This window comes from Echinops telfairi, unplaced genomic scaffold, assembly GCF_000313985.2.
Source record: "Echinops telfairi isolate 266 unplaced genomic scaffold, ASM31398v2 ScPeMD7_5592;HRSCAF=6446, whole genome shotgun sequence".
Lineage (NCBI taxonomy): Eukaryota > Metazoa > Chordata > Mammalia > Afrosoricida > Tenrecidae > Echinops > Echinops telfairi.
In genome coordinates, this window is record NW_022109491.1 from 57,090,619 (window position 1) to 57,109,937 (window position 19,319).

The 19,319-nt window shown below is 41.4% G+C and overlaps 1 protein-coding gene across 4 annotated transcripts in view; it reads right to left on the bottom strand.

Moving 5' to 3' along the window:
• Window positions 1-19,319, bottom strand: part of APLP2 (amyloid beta precursor like protein 2) — a 99,009-nt gene that overhangs the window by 23,290 nt on the left and 56,400 nt on the right. For 2 of the 4 annotated variants that reach the window (XM_045295599.1, XM_045295600.1), the window contains exons 2-7: window positions 13,043-13,216; window positions 12,099-12,222; window positions 7,403-7,515; window positions 6,462-6,637; window positions 5,832-6,055; window positions 4,608-4,775 (exon numbers count right to left, since the gene is read on the bottom strand). In XM_045295599.1, the coding sequence (XP_045151534.1) occupies window positions 4,608-4,775; window positions 5,832-6,055; window positions 6,462-6,637; window positions 7,403-7,515; window positions 12,099-12,222; window positions 13,043-13,216 (979 nt within the window). The remainder of the gene's footprint in view (window positions 1-4,607; window positions 4,776-5,831; window positions 6,056-6,461; window positions 6,638-7,402; window positions 7,516-12,098; window positions 12,223-13,042; window positions 13,217-19,319) is intronic. The other 2 variants (XM_045295602.1, XM_045295601.1) reach the window with 1 other exon arrangement.

The following is a 19,319-nucleotide window of genomic DNA, read 5'->3' on the forward strand; positions in this document are numbered from 1 at the left end:
TACAACTTCAGGGCAAAAGGAAAAAAACTCTTTGCCTTCTTCTGTTCCTTCCTTCAGTTCTTAATGTCATAAAATCTGAAGGGAAAAAGAGCTACCTTACGGCTTGTCACTGAAGCCTCTGAAGAGATGAGGGCAAAGGTCAAAATTCTCCATTTCTTAGGTGTTTCATTTTCTTGGCTACTTTTACGTCAAAACGTATCTGGGGGAGCTTGTTCAGTTGGATGCTTTTTGCTTGCACTGAGGCTTGGCAGAGAAAGTCTAAGCACTCTCCCCTGTAGTTCTGGGTTTTCAGTGTTACTGAAGGACGCTTGCCTCCGTCTCAAACCAAAGCGCTGTAACTGTACAAGAACAACTTGCGACCGATGAAGGTGCTTGGTGCTATTTAATCTCTTGCACTACCTGACCTTCTCTCATGAAGTAAAAATCATGAAAATACACACGTCCCCACTGCTCGTCACACAAACTATTCCTAGCCCCAGAAAAATGCCCATCTTTAACAGTGGAGCCTAACATTCTCAAGGAAAGGAGTAAGGTGGTGAGTTTATGAGTCACTCTCTCGAGAAATAACTGTGGACCTTCTTTTTATCTTTGTGAAGGAAAGTAAATTCTTATGAGTGAAAGTAAAGGTTTTGATGGTAGGTTCTCACACACAAGAACAGGTTATCTTCGGAAAGTGCAGAGAGATTCTCTTGTTGAGAGAAAAGGAAAGGGGTGGGGGTGGGGGGATGAACCACAAAGACCTGGAAACTCTCATTAGAGCTCAATTCATTCTAGGTTTCCCAAGTGAAAGAATGAAGCATGACTTGCTTGCAGAAATTACTACGTCTTGACACAATTTCAGAACTAAAGTGGAGAACTGATACCAAAAATGCAACTAATTTTCATTCAAAAAATAATCTAACTTCCAGAATATTTCAATATAACATTAAAACTGGCTAAAATAATAAAACTATAAATTAGTAAGCCACTCCAAAGTTTTTGTTAGAAACCTCTTTAGTGTTATTAATGCTGTACAGTTAGTTCCAATTCATAACAATTGATTCTATGCACAACAGCAGGAAACACTGACCTCCTATTGACCCTGTTGTTATTCAAGTTAGTCAAAAAAAGTATTGCCACTATGGTTCTAATTCATATATGCACAGGTTTATTCGAAACAAAATATATTTAAAACATGTCTCTGCAATTTGTGCAATGGCTGCCGACAAGTTCTATCAGTAATACGTTTATCTTAGTTTCACTAAAGTACCTACCCAAAAAAAAGATTTTTTCCTGTGTGCCATGGAAAAAACTATTTTGAAGTTAGGGTAAGATCAAATTAAAAACAAACCTTAAGTGGACATCTTCCCAAAGCACTAAGCTTTACAAGTTCATAGGAATGCTGTGCCCCATCACACACGTTTTTAGACGAATCAAGTATTCTCAGGAAGGTGGGTAAGCCTTTAAAGAAGACGAGCCAAGCAAAGACAGACGGTCCATCTCGATGACACTGTGGATGGAGTCTAGCATGTGAATATCTCGCGCCGTTTGGCATTTTCACAGTTAAGCTAACATCATGGCTTAAGCAAGTTTTCAGCTGGCTGGGTGCCAAATGCATCATGTGACGATTAGCTAGCTCCAAGACAGATCTTCCTTAAGTCTTTTATAGAAAGATCAAAATGAAAAAGACCATTTTAGGGAAGGAACCGTAGGCCAGGATGAGTCTTGCATTTATCAAGATGATCCCTCCAGAAGAGTGACTTCCGAGGGGCCTTGTAGAGGGCCAGTACATTCAAGGCAGACATCAACTCAGAAGGTCTGTTAGTTGTTCTTTAGAAATCCCAACAGGGCAGTTTTGGTGGAATGTGTCAAAGGACACAGGAAAATATATTCCCACAAGGATGCCCAAACTGCTGTTTTTAAAGCGGTATTACATCACAGAAGGCAGTGTTTTTTAGGGAAGGGGTATAGAGAAGTGGAATTACTGCCTTCAGGGAGAAATACTAGTTTCACATTTTGACAGTTTTGTTTAATAAAGATTTCTATGATTTTTTAACAGCAATACGTTTGAACTTACCCTTGCACAAACCTAAAACGTACAACTCATGTGCTTGCAAAAGCTGCACGCTAACAAGACCAAAGAGGAACTGACCCATTTGCATTATGGTGCTGGCAAAGAATACGGAATATAAACGATGGCTTGTCAGATGAACAAGCAAATCTGCTCTGGAAAAATTATAGCAGAACACGCCTCAGAAGTAAGGATGGTGAGACGACTTTGTCTCTTGTTCTTTGAAAACATTCTCGGGAGAGACCAGTTCCTGGAGAAGAGCATGGTTGCCAGAAAAGGTCGGGGAAAGAGTAGACTCAGTAAGATGGACGGACACAGTGGCCGCAACGACGGAGCAGGGCTTCGCTCTGGTGTACATCGGGTCCTTATGAACCAGAACCAACCTGGCGGCACTGAGCAACCACAAAGGGCAACTAAATCCTAAAAAGGATACATTTTGTGAGGACTCTTTGCCTCCTACAATGGTTTAAATAGGATTTCAATACCAAATGTTCAGGTGAACAGTTTACCAAAACACATTCTCGGATACTCCAAAGCTAAGTGAAGGAAAATGTCAAAGCACCGAACCCCACAAGTACCAATACTCAGGTTGCTAGGAGAGAAGACTGTGCACTGGCAATGGAGTCTTGATTGACAGCATGCTTATCAGTTTGGCTCTACCGACAGAGTGGGGCTTAGCTCTAGGGACACACACCTCTGCTCTTGTGAAAAGCAATCAGCTCACTGAGACAGCACACTTTTCCCAGCCTCTTTGCAAGGACGTTAGCCCTGGCCAGAGCAATGCTTCCACACCTTCAAAGCACTCTAGCTGGGAGCTCCCACCAGTACACAAACACATGGCTTCTCTTTGGCAAACTGCCCTTAACCTTTATTGGAAACAACTTTGCCCTCAGTAACTGCCATTCCATTCTTACACCACTATGTACCTGACCCTTTGGGTAAAGGAGGTCAGCAGTGAAATCTAATGCCTCGGGAAGCAGCCGGGGTGGCAAAGCCCTGGTGTGCTCAGATGCTAACACCAGTTGCTTCCAAGGAACAAAGATCCAAGCGTCCACTTCTGAGAAGTGAGGCTCAGAGCATTGGAAACCGTGTGGAATGGGTCTATCTTGTCCTACAGAGTTATCATGAGTTCTAGACCACCTAATGGCAGGAGGTTTGGAATTTTGGGTTTGATTCCTCAGGATTCAACCTAAAACAATATTTTGTTAACTTTCATAGTTTGAGTAGGTTTTTTTTGTTTTTAGTTTTAGTTTTATAATGTAGTAATATGACTATCATTAAGTGTTTTTTTAATCACCCAATGCTTTGTGAATAAACCCAATTTCTGCCACTAAAGTTTCAAATGTTATGCAGATCATAAAAACAACTTTTCCTCAGGTCACCAGCTAAAGGCACTAAAAGCACACCACCTTTAGACTTAAAATAGCTTTTATTTGGGTTAGAGGGGGTAAAAACTCCACAAAGGTATTTGAATGAACAGCCACCAGGAGCTACAGCCAAAATCTTTACAAAAAATACCAGGAACAGGCAGCAACTCGTTATCCTAATTAATTCCAGAGCTAGACCCAAGAAAGTGCCGTCTGCTTGCTCTGAGGATTTTATGAACACATGGACTAGTACTGCAAGGTAACACTCTCTCACTGCTGACTCATAGTGACCCTGTGGGTTTCTGAGACTGTAACTGTTTACGGGAGTAGAGAGCCCAGTCTTTCTCCCGAGGAGCTAATGGTGGTTTTGAACTGCCGACCATTCAGATTGCAGCCCAATGTGTAACCACTACGCCACAGGGCTCCTCTGTTGCAACGTAAGAGAAAGAGAAAGCGTAAAAAGGGGCAACTAGGGAGAAAGGAAAATTGTCCTCCTGTGTGTACCGTAAATCCAATTCAAGGGAACCACTGAATTTTCTTTGTTTCCAAAGAACACACAGGAAAGTTCCTTCACTTTGTAGAGTTCAATATGATCTGGAGATCCCATATTAGCTGAAGAAACAACCCGCTGAGACCACTTGGCTGTAGAGCTATTTCCCTAGCATGCATAATGCAAGGCATTTCAATGTCCTGAACACTCAAAATAATCCCTGTTACTTAGAGAACAGGAAGTCCTGTTAGCCAGTATGCAGCCCAGGGGATTAGCAGCAGTGGTGGTTCAAAGACAAACGAGCAGCAAAGCCCAGAACATGAGCATGTGCAGATTTCATGGCTCATATGCTTACCTGGTTGTGCCTTTCAACTAGAGACAGCTGAGGGCACCCAACCAACCCCAAGGGCCCTGAGACCTGGGAGTCACGGACTAGAGAAGAAAGCAGCTCTCACAGCAGCAGCAGCACCACCACCAGCCGGACACACAGAGTTAATGGGCACACGGAAGCTGACCATTCGACTACCAGAATTAGAGCCACGTCTAGCTCCAGGCAGCACAAGGTGAGGAGGATGACAGACAGCAAACGCTGAGTCAGTTGGGACAACTACACAGACGCAGTCACGAGGACGGCCCAGAGAGACAGAACGCTGGACAGGACAGTGGCTGCTGCACAGAGCCAGCGTGAGGCGGGACTTACTCATCATCTTACACACAGCCATACAATAATCCTCAGACTCAAAATTGTTCCTGTTGCCTCCGCAGCCGCCATATATAAAGCGCACGCACTTTCCCTTGGAGAGGTCGAAGTACCAACGAGGCATCACGGCCCGGCAGGGCCCCGTCATCGCCTCCTGGGAGCAGACAGCTGTGTGAAAATGGTCAGAATGTCAGCAGTGGCTTCAAAATGCTACAGACCAGCAAGGGGTTGGGGTGGGGTGAGGAGAAGGTGCCAGGGGGCAGACTAACACCAGAAAAGGCCAAGGTTGGGCAGAACCTGGCTAACTCACTCACCAACTCACAGTCAGTCCCTTCCCATTCTGAAGTACAAAAGGACGATTGGGAACCGAAAACAAACGTGTTTCTTTTTACTATTAGTGATTGGTTCTCTGAGCCTCACGTTTCTAACTTTTAAGTAGCATTGTTTGCCTCGTTGGATCTGGTGTGTGAGTCCCAGGCCAGTGGGGATGTGAGTGCAACTGCTGTGCTGTTGTGACTTCCCAGTTGCTGTGAAGACTACTTAAGGCGCTGAACAGGATGAGTGCTCAGTTCCTATAGTGACCAAGCGAGCTGAAACTTCTAGACTCGCTAAATAATGTCCCCGCCAAAGAGAGTCCTAAACAATTCTTCAGATAGCAATTGGCCTCAAGTGCACATTTAGCAGGAGACTAGAGGTAAGTGGTACTGGAACCAGCACAACTTTTCACCCTAAACTGGCAAGATGAAAACATCGCTGACCTCAATCCCTTACTAAGCGGCCATAAAATGCCACTGTCCTGGCTGCAAACATCCTTCTCAGGGGCAGAGGACACACTCAGGAGAAGAAATACCACGGAAGGTATTTTCCCCCTGGAATGCTGGCATGTCAGCAGTATTGAAGAGGGGGAGTTCCCTTTGGGGAGAGAACATTCCAGGCTGGTGGGGAAGAAGCATGCCAAGGGGTGTGTTATGGTATTTCTAAGTCTCAGTTCTCTAATTAAATCCTTCCAAGGGAAAGGATTTTCTGGTTCAATTCTGAGTCGTCCACCCCACCCCCACCCCGATGTGTCAACTGCCAGACTCCCTAGAGTGGCAGACCCAAGGTGTGAGTTCATGTCCACTGCACAGAAACGCCACTTTTCCTTTAGTCGGTTACCAGTCCTAACACCAAGTTCTAAGCAGCTACCATGTGGACTGTAACGCTGTGGCTCAATGTCTGGGTTACCTTTCACATCGTGGGTAATTTCCTTTTCTGAAATGATCCCATCACTGCTGGGCTCGGTTGGGTTCTCCTCATTGTATTCATCCCCTTTAAAAGTGTCATAGTAGTAATCACGGTCTTCCACAGCTTCCTCCTCCCCCTCTTCTTCCTCATCATCATCTTCATCGTCATCCTCATCAACAGCTGCTTCTGTGAAGTCTTCCAAATTGGCTTCAGTAGGAAATTCACTACAGACCACAGGAGGGGGAAAAAAAAGAGGAAGGTTGATGCCAATTTCTAAGACAATGCTCAACAATGGTTCCCCTGCCTATTTTAAAACATAAAAACAGAGACAGGAAATAAGCTCAACTCACATGGAACTGCTACTAAAGCCTTCAGCTCAGCTACATCAGCAAAAGGGAAGAGCTACTGAACAAAGACTGCAAAACCTGCAGAAGGGAATGTGGCCCAGAGCACTGTAACGCGGAACCCCGTGTACTGCTGTGATCATGTTCAGCTGCGATTAGAATGGAGGTGGCTTGATGGGGTCACGAATAAGGGAACACCTCCAAAAGTGAGGGTTTAGTAACAGCAGCCACTGGTACACTAGGGCGAAAGGTGAGATGAATTCCTAGGTCCTGGATAGGAGTTTACCTTTTATAAATATCATAGTCATCATCCTCTTCCTCTTCCTCCTCCTCTTTGGAGATAGTGGATTCAACAATCTTTGTTGGAGGACAGCACACATACTCAATGCCATGGAACTGGTCCACCCCACATGGCAACAGCATGCCGTAACTATATAAGGCCATCCCCTGCGTCAGACATGCCTGAAAGACATCCAGAGACCAGCAGTGAACAGACTCTACAGTGACTATGGTCAAATGCTCACCAAGCCTTAGCCTGACACCTAAAAAAAGCCCTTATTAAGTCACTACATACTGCTTTCTTTTTCAGACACCAATTTTCTGCCAAAAAGTTGTGATATTATTTTTAGAAAATTTCTACATTTTTCTTAACTTGCAACAGGGAAATACCGCTTAGGATAAATACACTGAAAGCCCCAAGCTGGAGAAAATGAAGAAAAGGGAGTTTTCTTCTCACTAACTCTCAACACCACTTAGACGGTGGGCAGTAATTTACACTCACCCTACAAGCAGGCAGTTCCTTCAGAACATGACCACAGAAAGAGGGCTGGCTGGAGAATCAACTTCACTTCAGATAGCAGGAGTTACGAGAGGACAGTTCTCTCCATAGCTAACTGACAGTCAGTTCTGTCTGTCTGGAGTTGAGACATCTGTTTTCCTTAACTGGCTAGCTCTAGGGCTTGGGTGGCTCTCCTGTGATAGACCCTGTGACAGCACACAGCATCTTTGCTGGATAATGCACTTTAGGAGCTTTGCTTGTCAACCCTGGACTTCATGAAAGGATATTTAATCCTCTCAAATGGTTAGAATCTAGAAGGTACAAGTATATTCAAACCCTGAAAATTTAAAAGGGGGGGGGGCACGGTAGTAGGTGGGAGGGCTAATTCAACACTACTTTCTTTCCAAGCAGATACACAACACTTGACTCTTTCCCATCCGTTTTCTTACCTCCTTGACGACAGTGTGCCAATGTTGGTGGTTTTCACACACCTCCATCTGCGTTTTGTGGGAAAACTGGCACTTTTCTGGAACTAGCAGAACATCACTTACAAATTCACCCACTGGAAAACAGAAGAGCCGTCAGAAGCAGATCCGATGGTAGACTGGTGGTGACACATCTCGATAGTTACCATGATAGGTACACAGTCAGGTGGACCCAGGAGCACTCTCCAATCGACATCAGTTGATGTTAGTCTTACATGCAAAGACTAGGTACAGCTCCAGGGAAGCAACCACAAGAACCCAACATTCTCTTAGAAGCACAATGCTGGGTTCCCTAGCTCTTTCCCAGTTCCATTGCTGATCCGTATGAATACAGGATGTGTGGAAGCCAAACAGGGTACTTGTAACATTTGTCTTCCCTTCCGCCTCGTGGTTATGACAAACACATGCAGCTACACTGCACAGCCTCTGATATCACGTGAATAACACCAATTACCCCTAGTCTTTTACCATCTTAGTTCTGCTCTAAGAACAAAATGCCCAGGAAACGAGGGCTGGTTAGTCTACTGCAATGCAAATGAATCTTATTTTAGCCCTTTAGTTACCTAGAAACCTAATTCTATAATAAAGCACCACTTTAATAAGTGACCCAGGTGTGTGATTAATTACACAGGGGAAAGGAGACCTTTGATAATGAACAGCACTGGTAGATACTAGCTCAGCCAGGTGGTCAATTAAGCAGCACCAATAACGAGCCGACATACGCCATAACCTATGGAGACGACATCACCCTAATTTTAATCTAGTCACGACAAAGCAAGACACATCCAAATTCAAATCTGCTAAACAGAAAATATCATTATTTTTTTTTTTAAAGACTTGGGAACTATTCTAGCTCCAACGTAATGTGTAATTCCTTGTTTGGATCCTGGCTTGTTAAAAAAAAGCTATGGAGGACAAGATGAGGACATTTAGGGAAACTGTACAAGTTTGATCAGTTTTGTCACTATGTGGAAGAATGTCCTTGCTCTTAGGAGAAACAAGCAGATATATTTAGAGGGGAAGGGTCATGATGTTACATTATGTGTAAATGACCTGACAAAACGTATCTATAAAATACACACGGAGAAAGTGAGATACAGTAAAAAAGGCTGAATTGAACCATCTCGGCAGAGTGCAGAGGCAATCACTACTGCTACCGTTCTAAAATCTAAAACATTTTTTCAAAAACTTGGGACAAAACACATTGCTGTTAGCAATAGAATCTCTTTGTCATCTAAAATTCTATGCTGAAGTGTTTACCGGGAAAAAAAATTCTGTGATGTGTTTATAAATAATTGGAAGTAAGGTTCTACATGAATAAATACAAGTGGCCATGAACTAACGATTAGGATGGCTGGCAAAGGGACACAGGGGAATAGCTGCATTATTCTACTTTTAGATAGGCTTTTATTTTTCTTAATACAAAGTTTTATAGTACTGTGATTGTCACTCAGTGGTAGATTCCCATCCAGGACTGACAGGGCAGGACTCAGTAATGTACACTAACAAGCAGCCTGGGTAACTGTGACACAAGAGATGGAGTTTACCACTAAGTTCAGGGGGAAATGGAATAAGTAGTGGCAGGAAGGGAAATAAAAGCTGGCAGGGTAACTGCTCTGTCCAAAATAAGAGAGAAGTCTGATAACAAAGTTTTCTAGCCTAAGAAGGGTCTCGGTATTCGTCTAGCAGAGAGTCTGTGTAGATCCACCCATGGCCTAGTACTCCCAGGTCGTCTCTGTCTCTGACTCTTGGTCCTCTAAGCAGTGGAGAAGTCAGCACCCAAGTAACAAGAGGAGGGAAATGCTCATCTATTGTGAGACACATCCTGACAGTACAAACTAGAATAGGTTAGTCCACCTCCTCACATCAACATAGTGTTACACAAGGTGGTCAGGGCACTTTGAGTCACTGAGAGGAATACAACATTGTGGACTTAGCACCGGCTCTGTGCAGACAACGAAGCAGAGCTATGAGACAGGCCTGGTGCTGTCCTGGAGGGTTTCTAAAGGCACTAGGGAGAAGTAGAGCAGGCACACAGCTTTGCCTTCACCTAGATTAATATGCACAGCTTAGACACAAAACAAGACAGCATATTGGGATCTGCCCTCTACTAGGAAAGCCCCCTGGCTCACCCCCAAAAACATAGGGGGGAAAAGAGAATATATTTAGCAATATATATATTAAGTACATGGGAGGCTAACTGCCAGGATTTAAAAACACTAAGTAAATGTTAGCAATAACTACTGATGCTAATATTTTACTTTAATGATTTGGGTTGAGTAACTAGTTTATAAGAAACTAACTACAACATCTTATCAGAAAGAAATCTATAAAAGTTAGTAATTTTGATTTTTAAAACCTTAATTTTGCATGGATAATGGCAGCATTAGGGAGAAAAATGTTTAAATAGTGAATTGTACTTACTGACCCAGAAAGTTGTTCTCTAAAACTATTACCTTTAAACTAAGTAACAGTTTTGTGTTACTCTGAGGGAAGGGGGGGGGGTAGTATTTACAAGACCAAAGAGTCAACAGCTAATGTAAAGCAGAGCCGAGAAGGGTGTTTTTGGTGCTGGTGCTGGTGCAGGGAGATTAAGTAATGGAAAGAAAAAAAAATCAGATTAGACGAATGTTATCACCATGTGAAGAAATTAACCATATCACTTATCATTATGTCCACAATTGGAATAAGTATTGCTGTGTAAATTCTCACCCCAAAATAAGAAAACCAAACAAAATCCAAGCATTTTGCTATCAGATATATCTATAGAAGCAGCAAACAAACTATAGTTCTTCAAAGAGGTCTTGTACAACAGATGTGGCAAATGTAATACGTCATTTGCTTCTATAAGCACTGATCATGGATGAAAGGAAGATAAAATCCTTGATTACTCCAATTTTTTCTTTATCATGATGTTGTCTATTGGTCCTGCTGGGGATTTTTATTTCCTTTCATTGAGCCATCATCCACACTGAAGGTTGACCTCCTTGATCTTCCTCAAGTGCTTCAAGTCCTCCTCTCTCTCAGCAAGCAAGGCTGTGCCATCTGCCTGCGTGTCACAGGTTGATGGTAAGCTTTCCTCCAAGCTTGATGCCTCGTTCTTCTTTATACAGTCCAGCTTCTTAAATTATTTGCTCAGCATACAGATTGAGAAGTGTGGTGAAAGGATACTACCCTGATGCCCACCTTCCCTAATTCCAAACCATGCAGTATTCCCTTGTTCTATTCAAACAGCTGCTGCTTGGTCCCGGTGCAGGTTCTGCGTGAGCACAATGAAGTGTTCTGGAATTGCCATTCCTCTCAATGCTATCCATAGTTTGCTATGATCCATAGTCAAATGCCTTTACATATCAATTTTTTCTTTACATTATCATACACACATTTGCAAGGTAGAAAATTCTGTATTATACTTATCAGCCAGACCACAAATCTGCCTCATGCCTGCTGATTACATTCAGGGATACCTTCACCATAAACATTAATTTCACATGACTGATGTAAGGGCAAAGTTGGATTGCATCTTCGGTTATCACTTTTATTCAATACTACGAAAAAGCTTATCCTCAGAAGACAGAAGCAATGGGAGAGGCAGAGCTGATAATCACCTGAAAAGTGGTCAGCTGTAAAGTCTAGAAACAGTAAGTATTCCAAATAATTGGGAATTTCCCATAAGCTCATACAGCCTCTCAACAGAGATGGAGGGACATGCATTTTGAGCCAAGAGAATATAAAATTGAACAGTGACCATGGATGAAAGAGGACAGGTTTTTGCTTAGGGGGCACTGAGTTCTTTTTAATCGTGGTGGAACAATTTGGAGCAGGATAACAATAATGGTTGTACACACAGAGTGTAATCAATGGCACTGCATTATACATGTAGAAGTTGTTGAATTGGTGTTTTGTATATTTTTGCCAAAATGGAAAAGAAAATTACATAAATAACAATGAGTATGGGGGGAAAACAAAATGTTCTTAAATTGACTGTGGTCAAGATTGTACAACTCTCTTGATATGACTGAACTATTGAATTGTATGATATGTGGAGGAAGTGCCAATAAAAAGTGTCTTAAAAATACATAAAATTGAATGGAAGAACCCCAAAGATTTGAAAGCAGGGACTCAAATCAGTTATTTGTACATCAAGATCCACTGAAGCTTTATCCACAACAGCCAAAAGGCAGAAACAGGCTCAGTGCCCATCCACAGAAGCATGGATAATATTAGTGTTCCTTTTCAATGCAATACTTATATAAAGAGGATGTTTTCATACATGCCATATATATATATGTGTGTGTGTGTGTGTGTGTGTGTGTATGTATATATATGAACAGTGAAAACATTGTGCTAATCAAATAAGAACCAATGCTGTAAGATTTCACTTAAATGAAATTTCTTTAATTGGCAAACAAACGCAAAGAGATAAAAGTTTACTAGTGGTTACCATATGGTGGGAAAAGGGAAGAGCAAGGACTTATTGCTTAAGGAGTCGCCAGTTTCTGATAATAGGAAACTGATTGTACAGCATGCTAAATTAGTGCCACTAAATGGTACCTCACACAAACGGCAATATATATTTCATCACAATAAAATAATTTTAAAGTAAATTTTAAGTGGGGAATTCCCCTTTCAAAAAACCAAAATCTCGCAAAGGAATACTCACCCAGACACTTAAAAGGTGTAACAATGTGACTCTTGCACTGTTTCTTGTCCCTCCGGCACCAATTGTCAACACTAATGGGTTGGTTTGCTTCCATAACATTTGTGATCTGCAGCTCTGGATACATCTGTCAAGAAGAGGGAAACACAAAAGCCACATCCACATAATGACCTGATTTTACAGGTGGATATTTCCTTGTCAGTCAAGATAAATTTCTAAGCTGACTTGGCATCCAGTCTTTTCCTAGATAAATTCTAAAGTTTCTCACCCTGTTACCCCTGGTACCAAATGAAGGAGCCAAGTACAAAGATACAGTTAACTATACGCTTTCTTTTTACTAGAGTTCTACAGTGTTCATGCATTCTCGTGAAGTAGTTTTCATTTAAAATACACAAAGCCAGCAGGCTTTCAACTGAAAAACAAACAAACAAACAAACAAACAAACCATTAGTTATCCCATTCACTTGTAGTATAGTGTGAGTTCCTGAATTAAAACATTTGAGACAAGTCTAAGAAAATGTCTAATTATTAAAGTAAATAATAAAACGTCTTCATCCCCTATATGCCAGTATTGGTAAGAAATTAAAACATCCATCTTGTTCTGGATCAAATTTTGACTCGGTAGATAAACTGAATCAGATAAACTGGTAAAGCTGCTTTGTGTCAGCCAGCAGAAAACCCAACCATGCATCTCATATGCTGATTCACATCTTCCCATAACAAGTAAGAAGCTACGATAACTAGGCTGTATTGCCAAAACTTCCTGTAAGAACTGAGAGCTCTTGGTTGAAAAATCTCAATCATATCAGACTTTAAAAGCAAGAGGCTCTAGTCAATGGCAACTTGGCTGTAGGTCAAAAGAGCAGTGACAGACTGTCCATCTAATGAAAACAGGTTCAACCTTGGCTCAGGGAAAAATGGTTCCTACTTTCTAGCAACGCTCTTACCTCCTGACAGTACTGAAGAACTTCTTCTTTTGTTCCAAAGCAACTTTTTGTGCCTGTTGGGTCAGGTTCCCACTTCCCAGTCTGAATGTTCACATGCATATTTAACTTCCCACAAAACATGGCAATCTGCGGCTCAGCAACAGCAAATCCTGTTCCAGCATTGGCTGCAAGAGCCTATTAAAGGGAAAAACATCCGAGGTTTACTCCCAAAAAATCCGCTACAATAGCATGGTCATTTGGCATTTTTTTTAACAGAATTTATCCTCAAAAAATAGCAGTGTTAGAAGGCCTAAAATCCCAACCCTCCCATACAACACCAAGAAAAAAAATGCCAGAAATATGTATTCAACCACATAAAAACCTTGACAGGGTAGTAAAGTGATGGCAGAGGAGCCATAGTTTAAAACAAACAAAAAGACCTGGGTGATTATCAGATAGTAGAAAAATCTCTCTCTCTTCACTGCCCCCTTTGTATCCTAGTATAGCAACAGATGATTGTAGTAGGGGAGTCAGATACGCCACTTGACCTTAGCCAAAAGGCTGAGAAGCAATTGAAGGGTAGTCGGAGCTGTAGCCCAAACAACCCAATTCCTTATACACTAAAGGGGTTGGTCTCTGCCCCAAAGTAAACAGAACGGATGCAAAGTACTGTTCAAGATGGGTGCTCTGGTCAGAGTAAGTGCCACCTGATGGACCGAGATCTCGCTCTGGCCTCAGTCAACATGCTCAGAGGACAGAGGTGGTGAGCGCAAGAACTGAATTGCACCTGCGCAAAACTGCGCTGATTAGCATGTGTTTTCTGTTCAGCCAGGGAGCAAACTCAACATTGTGGCTTGAATCAAAAAACTCACAGGAAAAGGGACAGAACAGTAGATAAAGTCTGAAGACTATACGTACCTATGGTTTCTCGCAAAAATTAGCACTTTCAAAAGCACCATGTATTTTGAGGAATTGAGAAAGTCAACTCCACGCTAAATATCTTGGCTAGAACAACAAAAGCACAAGGCATAAGAAGAAAATGGATATGACCACTTAAGGTAACAAGATAAACTGAGAGTTACTTTGCTTTACAGAAAGTCAGATCATGAACACATAGGAAGAATATGATCTAACAATACATAACAAGTTAAAAAAACTGGAGGAAAATATTGGCAAATAATGAAAACCACGAAACGATGCATCAATAAAACAAAAATATAAACAATGAGACAGGAATATTGGGATTAAAAAATATAATAATAAGGGGGAAAGTCAGTGGGAGTCTTTCACAGCACATTTGAGCTGGCAAAACAATTAGCAAACTGAAAGACGGGCAGGAGCCCTGGTTTTGGGTGTGTGTGTGTGTGTGTGTGTGTGTGTGTGAAGCTAATTGAAACTATAGTATCTTAAGAGCACAACGAAAGAAGACTCAAGACTGCAAAGTATAGCAAGACATCATCATCAAAGGAAACTAACATATCCATCATGGAAATTCAAAATAAGGAAATTTGAAGAAATCAGGGCAGAAAACTTTGCAAACCTGATGAAGGACATGAACTTCAAATCCACGCAGCTCAACAAGCTTGAAGTAGGAAAAACCCCAAAAGACACATGCTATACATATCAAACTCTCAAAGAGAACCCTGCAAGCAGCAAGAAAGAAAGCAAATGACAATACACACAGCACCCTCAGTAAGACTGTGTGCCAGTTTCTTTTTAGAAATCGTGGAGGCCAGAAGGCAATCGAATGACACACTTAAAGGGCAAACAGAAAGGCACTGTCAACCAAAAATACTTCTATCTGGCACAATTGCGATTCAAGATTGAGGGTGAAACAAAAACATGCCAGATAAAAGCCGTGGGAGCCTGTTGTCACTAGACCTGCCCGACAAGAAACACTAAAGGGGATTTTTTCAAAGGCAAAGGCACTAGACACAACTTCAGCAAAGGTAATTTCATGGCAAGAATATGGACTGGTCTTGGAAGGTGTTTTGTCCATCATCCTAGCTATTATGTTACTCGGGCTCAATAGTTACAAATGCATAAGAAGTATAAGTTTATACACGAGGGATAAATATGCAGTAGTTAGTAACAACAAAAAATGAGGTAGGAACAATAAAGGAATTGGGTTTTTATATGTTCCTGACATTCAGTTGGTATCAATTTAAATTACTAAGTTGCTATAAAGGTATTAACATGTAATTATCATGGTAACCACAGAGAAACTAACTAAAACTACACACACACACACACACACACACACACACACACACGGTAAATAGTGATTTACTATGCTATGTAAACAACTTTCACCAAAACTAAGGTGACCAGACGTCCTGCTTTGGCAGGACAGTCCTGATTTTGGGTGTTTTAAGAAAGTCCTCATTTTTTGGAAAGAAGGCACGACAAGCTAAGGCATGGTCTATTTGGTCCATATAGACCAAATTTTTAGTCAAGCGCGCCCGCCCCCCCAATGGTGTCCCGCTTTAAATCTGGTCACCTTAACCAAAACACAAATATTTTAATAACGAAACACACACACAGAGGAGGAGAAAGAAAATGATTCACTACAAAAAAGAAAAAAAATGAAGCAGAAATGTTGGCAGTGCTGGAAGAGATAAAGAACAAAGAAGGTGTAAGACACACACATAGAAGCATAGTAAGTCTTGTTGATAAATATGCTAATCAAATGGCAGAGAGTAGCATAACAAATTTATATATAGAGAGAGGATCCAACTATATGGTGTCTACAAGAGGCACATCTTAGTGCAAAAACACAAACACAAACAGGGTGATAATAAAAATGGTGAACAGGGCGGGGGGTGGGGGTGGTTTTCATGCAAACAGTAGCCAAAACTGAGTCAGGATGGCAATTTGCATTTCAGACAAAAAGACTTTAGGTCAAAATTGTTTTTTGGAGACAAGGAAGGGCATTATACAATATAAAAAGGCAAACTCATTAGTAACAATGATAAATATATGTGCACCTAACTAACCAGAGGCCTAAAGTATATAAACTCATATTTGATTTTTAAATACATTATGATCTTTTTTTCAGGACAAACTACCACAACTGTTTTACTTAAATGGTTATTAAAATTAGCCTGTCTCCTATTCGCAAAAGAGGGCAAGCACTTGCTGGCTAGCTTGGAGAAAAAGTTAACTTGGAACTAGAATGTGGCCAAGATTAATCAGGGTTGAGAAGCACCGTAGGTGGACTTCATGAAGAAGACCATCAGAATCTTGGTTGCAAACCTATTGTAAGAATCATCATCTACTGCAGAAGGCAGGTCCTATACCTTCAGTACACACTGATATGAAATCCTATCTCCCCCCCACAGAGCGAGAAAGAAACACGGACTTTTTCCTATAGCTAATATCCAATGGTACTTAATACAAATCATTAAAAGGTACATAAAGGAAATTAAAAAAACAAATATGCGTCACACTTTTCACATTGAGCTCAACATGTGTGTAAAAATGGGCATTCCCTGGAAGTATTTTTTTTTTTGCACTCCTGACGATTGTGGCCAGACACTTAGGACTATGAGCATATACAGTGAACCCTCGCCACTTCGCGCTTCGACTTCCGCGGCTTCACTCTATTGCGGTTTTTGCGTAACAGCGCATGCTCTGTCATTACTGCCACTGATTGGCTCATACTGTACACGCTTGATGCCATAAATAATATAATAAATAATGAATGATAATTGTAATGTCCAAAATGTTTTACTGTATTTTCCCTTTTTTGTTTAATAAATTGGGTAATACGAGTGTAATGGTGACTAAAGGGTGTTTTTTCATGTCCTCTATGCTCTAACTACGAAAATATTTGATTTACAAATAAGGAATCCTACTTCGCGGAATTTCATTTATCACGGTAGGGTCTAGAACCGATTAACCGCGATAAACGAGGGTTCACTGTACATAGGTATGTACATGAGATAAAGGAAAGGAAAACCCCGGTGACATTCTTACATACCAAAATGAGTGTCCTCATAAATTCTTCGTTTACTACTTCAAAAACTCAAAGGTAAATGAAGGCATTCTAGGAAGATACGATAAATATTCCACCACTTGTCTGTCAGTGTGTCATGCTGTGGTGGCTGTGTGCAAGCCATGTAACCGGTATTTCAAGGACCAGCAGCGTCACCCAATGTGAAAAGGTTTCAGCAGAGCTTCCAGACTAAGAACTGACTATGAAGGCGGAATCAGCTGTCCATTTCTGAGGAATTTGCCACCGAAAACCCTATGGATAGCCTTGAAACATGCCAGTTCCTGAAAACCCTCCTGAAAAGCAGCGGAGTATTGTTGGAGATGGTGACAGATGAAATCTTCAGGTCGGAAGGCACTCAAAATACGACCGTGGAAGAGCTGCCTTCTCAAAGTAGTCTGATGGGGTCAAGATCATCATCTGCTGATGGGGAGTATGTCAAAATGAGAAGGAACGGCCGCAAACATCAATTAATAACTAGAACTTGGAATGCAAAGTATGGATCTAGGGAAAGTGGAAGTTGTTAAAAATTGACATGCATAAAGATGGATATTTTAGGCACTAGTGAGCTGAAATGGGTTTGGCACTGGCTCTTTTTTATCAGAAAATCATATGGTTTGCTACAGCAGGAATGGCACAATCAAGGTAGTCATCGTTAAAAAGGGCCCTGGACTGCCAAAAGAACCAACAAGTCTTTCTTGGAAGAAGTACAGTCCAAATGCTCCTTAGAAGCAAGTGTGAAGAGACGTCGTCTCACATACTGTGGACATGGTATCAGGAGAGGCCAGTCTCTGCAGGACGTCACGCTTGGTAAAGTAGAAGGACAGTGAAAAATAGGAAAGCCCTTGATGAGAGGGATTGACTGGTGGCTGCAACAACGGGCTCAAACATCGGAACCATTTTGAGGATGGTACAAGACCAGGCAATGTTTCATTCTGTTGTATATGTGTGGGAACAGGCTCCACAGCACCTAACAACAACAACAACATAAGAATGTTTAGTAAGAGGCCAGATTGGCACAATGGTTAAGGGCTTGACTCCTAACCAAAAGGTCAGCAGTTCAAATGCAGAGTGGCTCTTCCAGCCATTACACCGCTTTCTTCTATTAAAAAAGAAACGACCAGAATTAAATCTGAAAGATTTTGAGCAGTATTTCTTAGATTCTTGTATATTCTAACGTTAAAGGCACATAAACAAAAAGGAAGGAGTCCTAGTGACACAGTGATTAAGTGCCTGACTCCTAACCCCAAAGTCAGCTAGACAGCCGGCAAAAACTCAGCGGGGCTGGTCTACCCTGCCATACTGGGTAGACAGCACACAACAAATAACACTATGAAACAGAACTCAGGTGTGAATTTCAGAAGTACAGGAGGCACTTTTTATACCTTAAATTATATCTACATAAAACACAGGAAGCAAACAAACAAAAACAACAATTAGTGTGAGCTCACTCTAACCACAAGCCTGGAGTGGTCAATTGTAGCACAGGCAGTCATTTATCAGCACCACAGATTATGTTCCACATGTTACTCATTATGGTTGCTGGCTAAAAGACCACAAGAGTTCTAACTGCATAAATGTTCAGTTTTGGGGTCAACCACTGAGGTCAACACATCAGTGGTGAGTGCATTTGATCTTTGTGCTGAGATGGTCAGCATTACCTTCCCTAAAGAGAATCTAAAATACCAGAGGTTAAAGCAACAGGAAGAGGCAGCTAAACAGCAACAGATTTTCATATCAGTTCCTACACCAAGAAAGAGGAGAGTAACTGGAATCATTCCAGACAGCTAATATACTCTAGTAATTCACTTTTGAGTTCAGAAAGATTAATCCTTGTGGTCATAAGAGGCTCTCAAGGAGGTATCATCTGAAACATAAAAAGTCTCTCTGGGCCATGTCTAGGAATCAACTAATCAAACGAATCCCCCAATCTTACCTAGAACACAAAAGGATGATTTTTTTTCATGTAATGTTTATGCTTCTTTACTTTGAAAATGCTTTTATTTAATGTGCTCTCCATTTTCTCCAGCATACAGTCTTGATCCATTACACCAATACATAAATCAATCTGTTTCCTAAGTCTAACATGTTACAAATGAGATTTCACTGCCAAGTCAGCACTTCTGACAGCCTGTGAACCGGAGTCCTCTCCCAAAGAAAATGAACGCCCATGCTTTGGCACTAAAGCCTGTCTTTGTAATCTATGCACACTGCAGCATTTTCAAGGCTTTGCAAACAAACTGCATCAATTGCTTCCCTAACCTAGTGCTTCCATTTTACTTAATAACTCATTCTTTTTTTTTT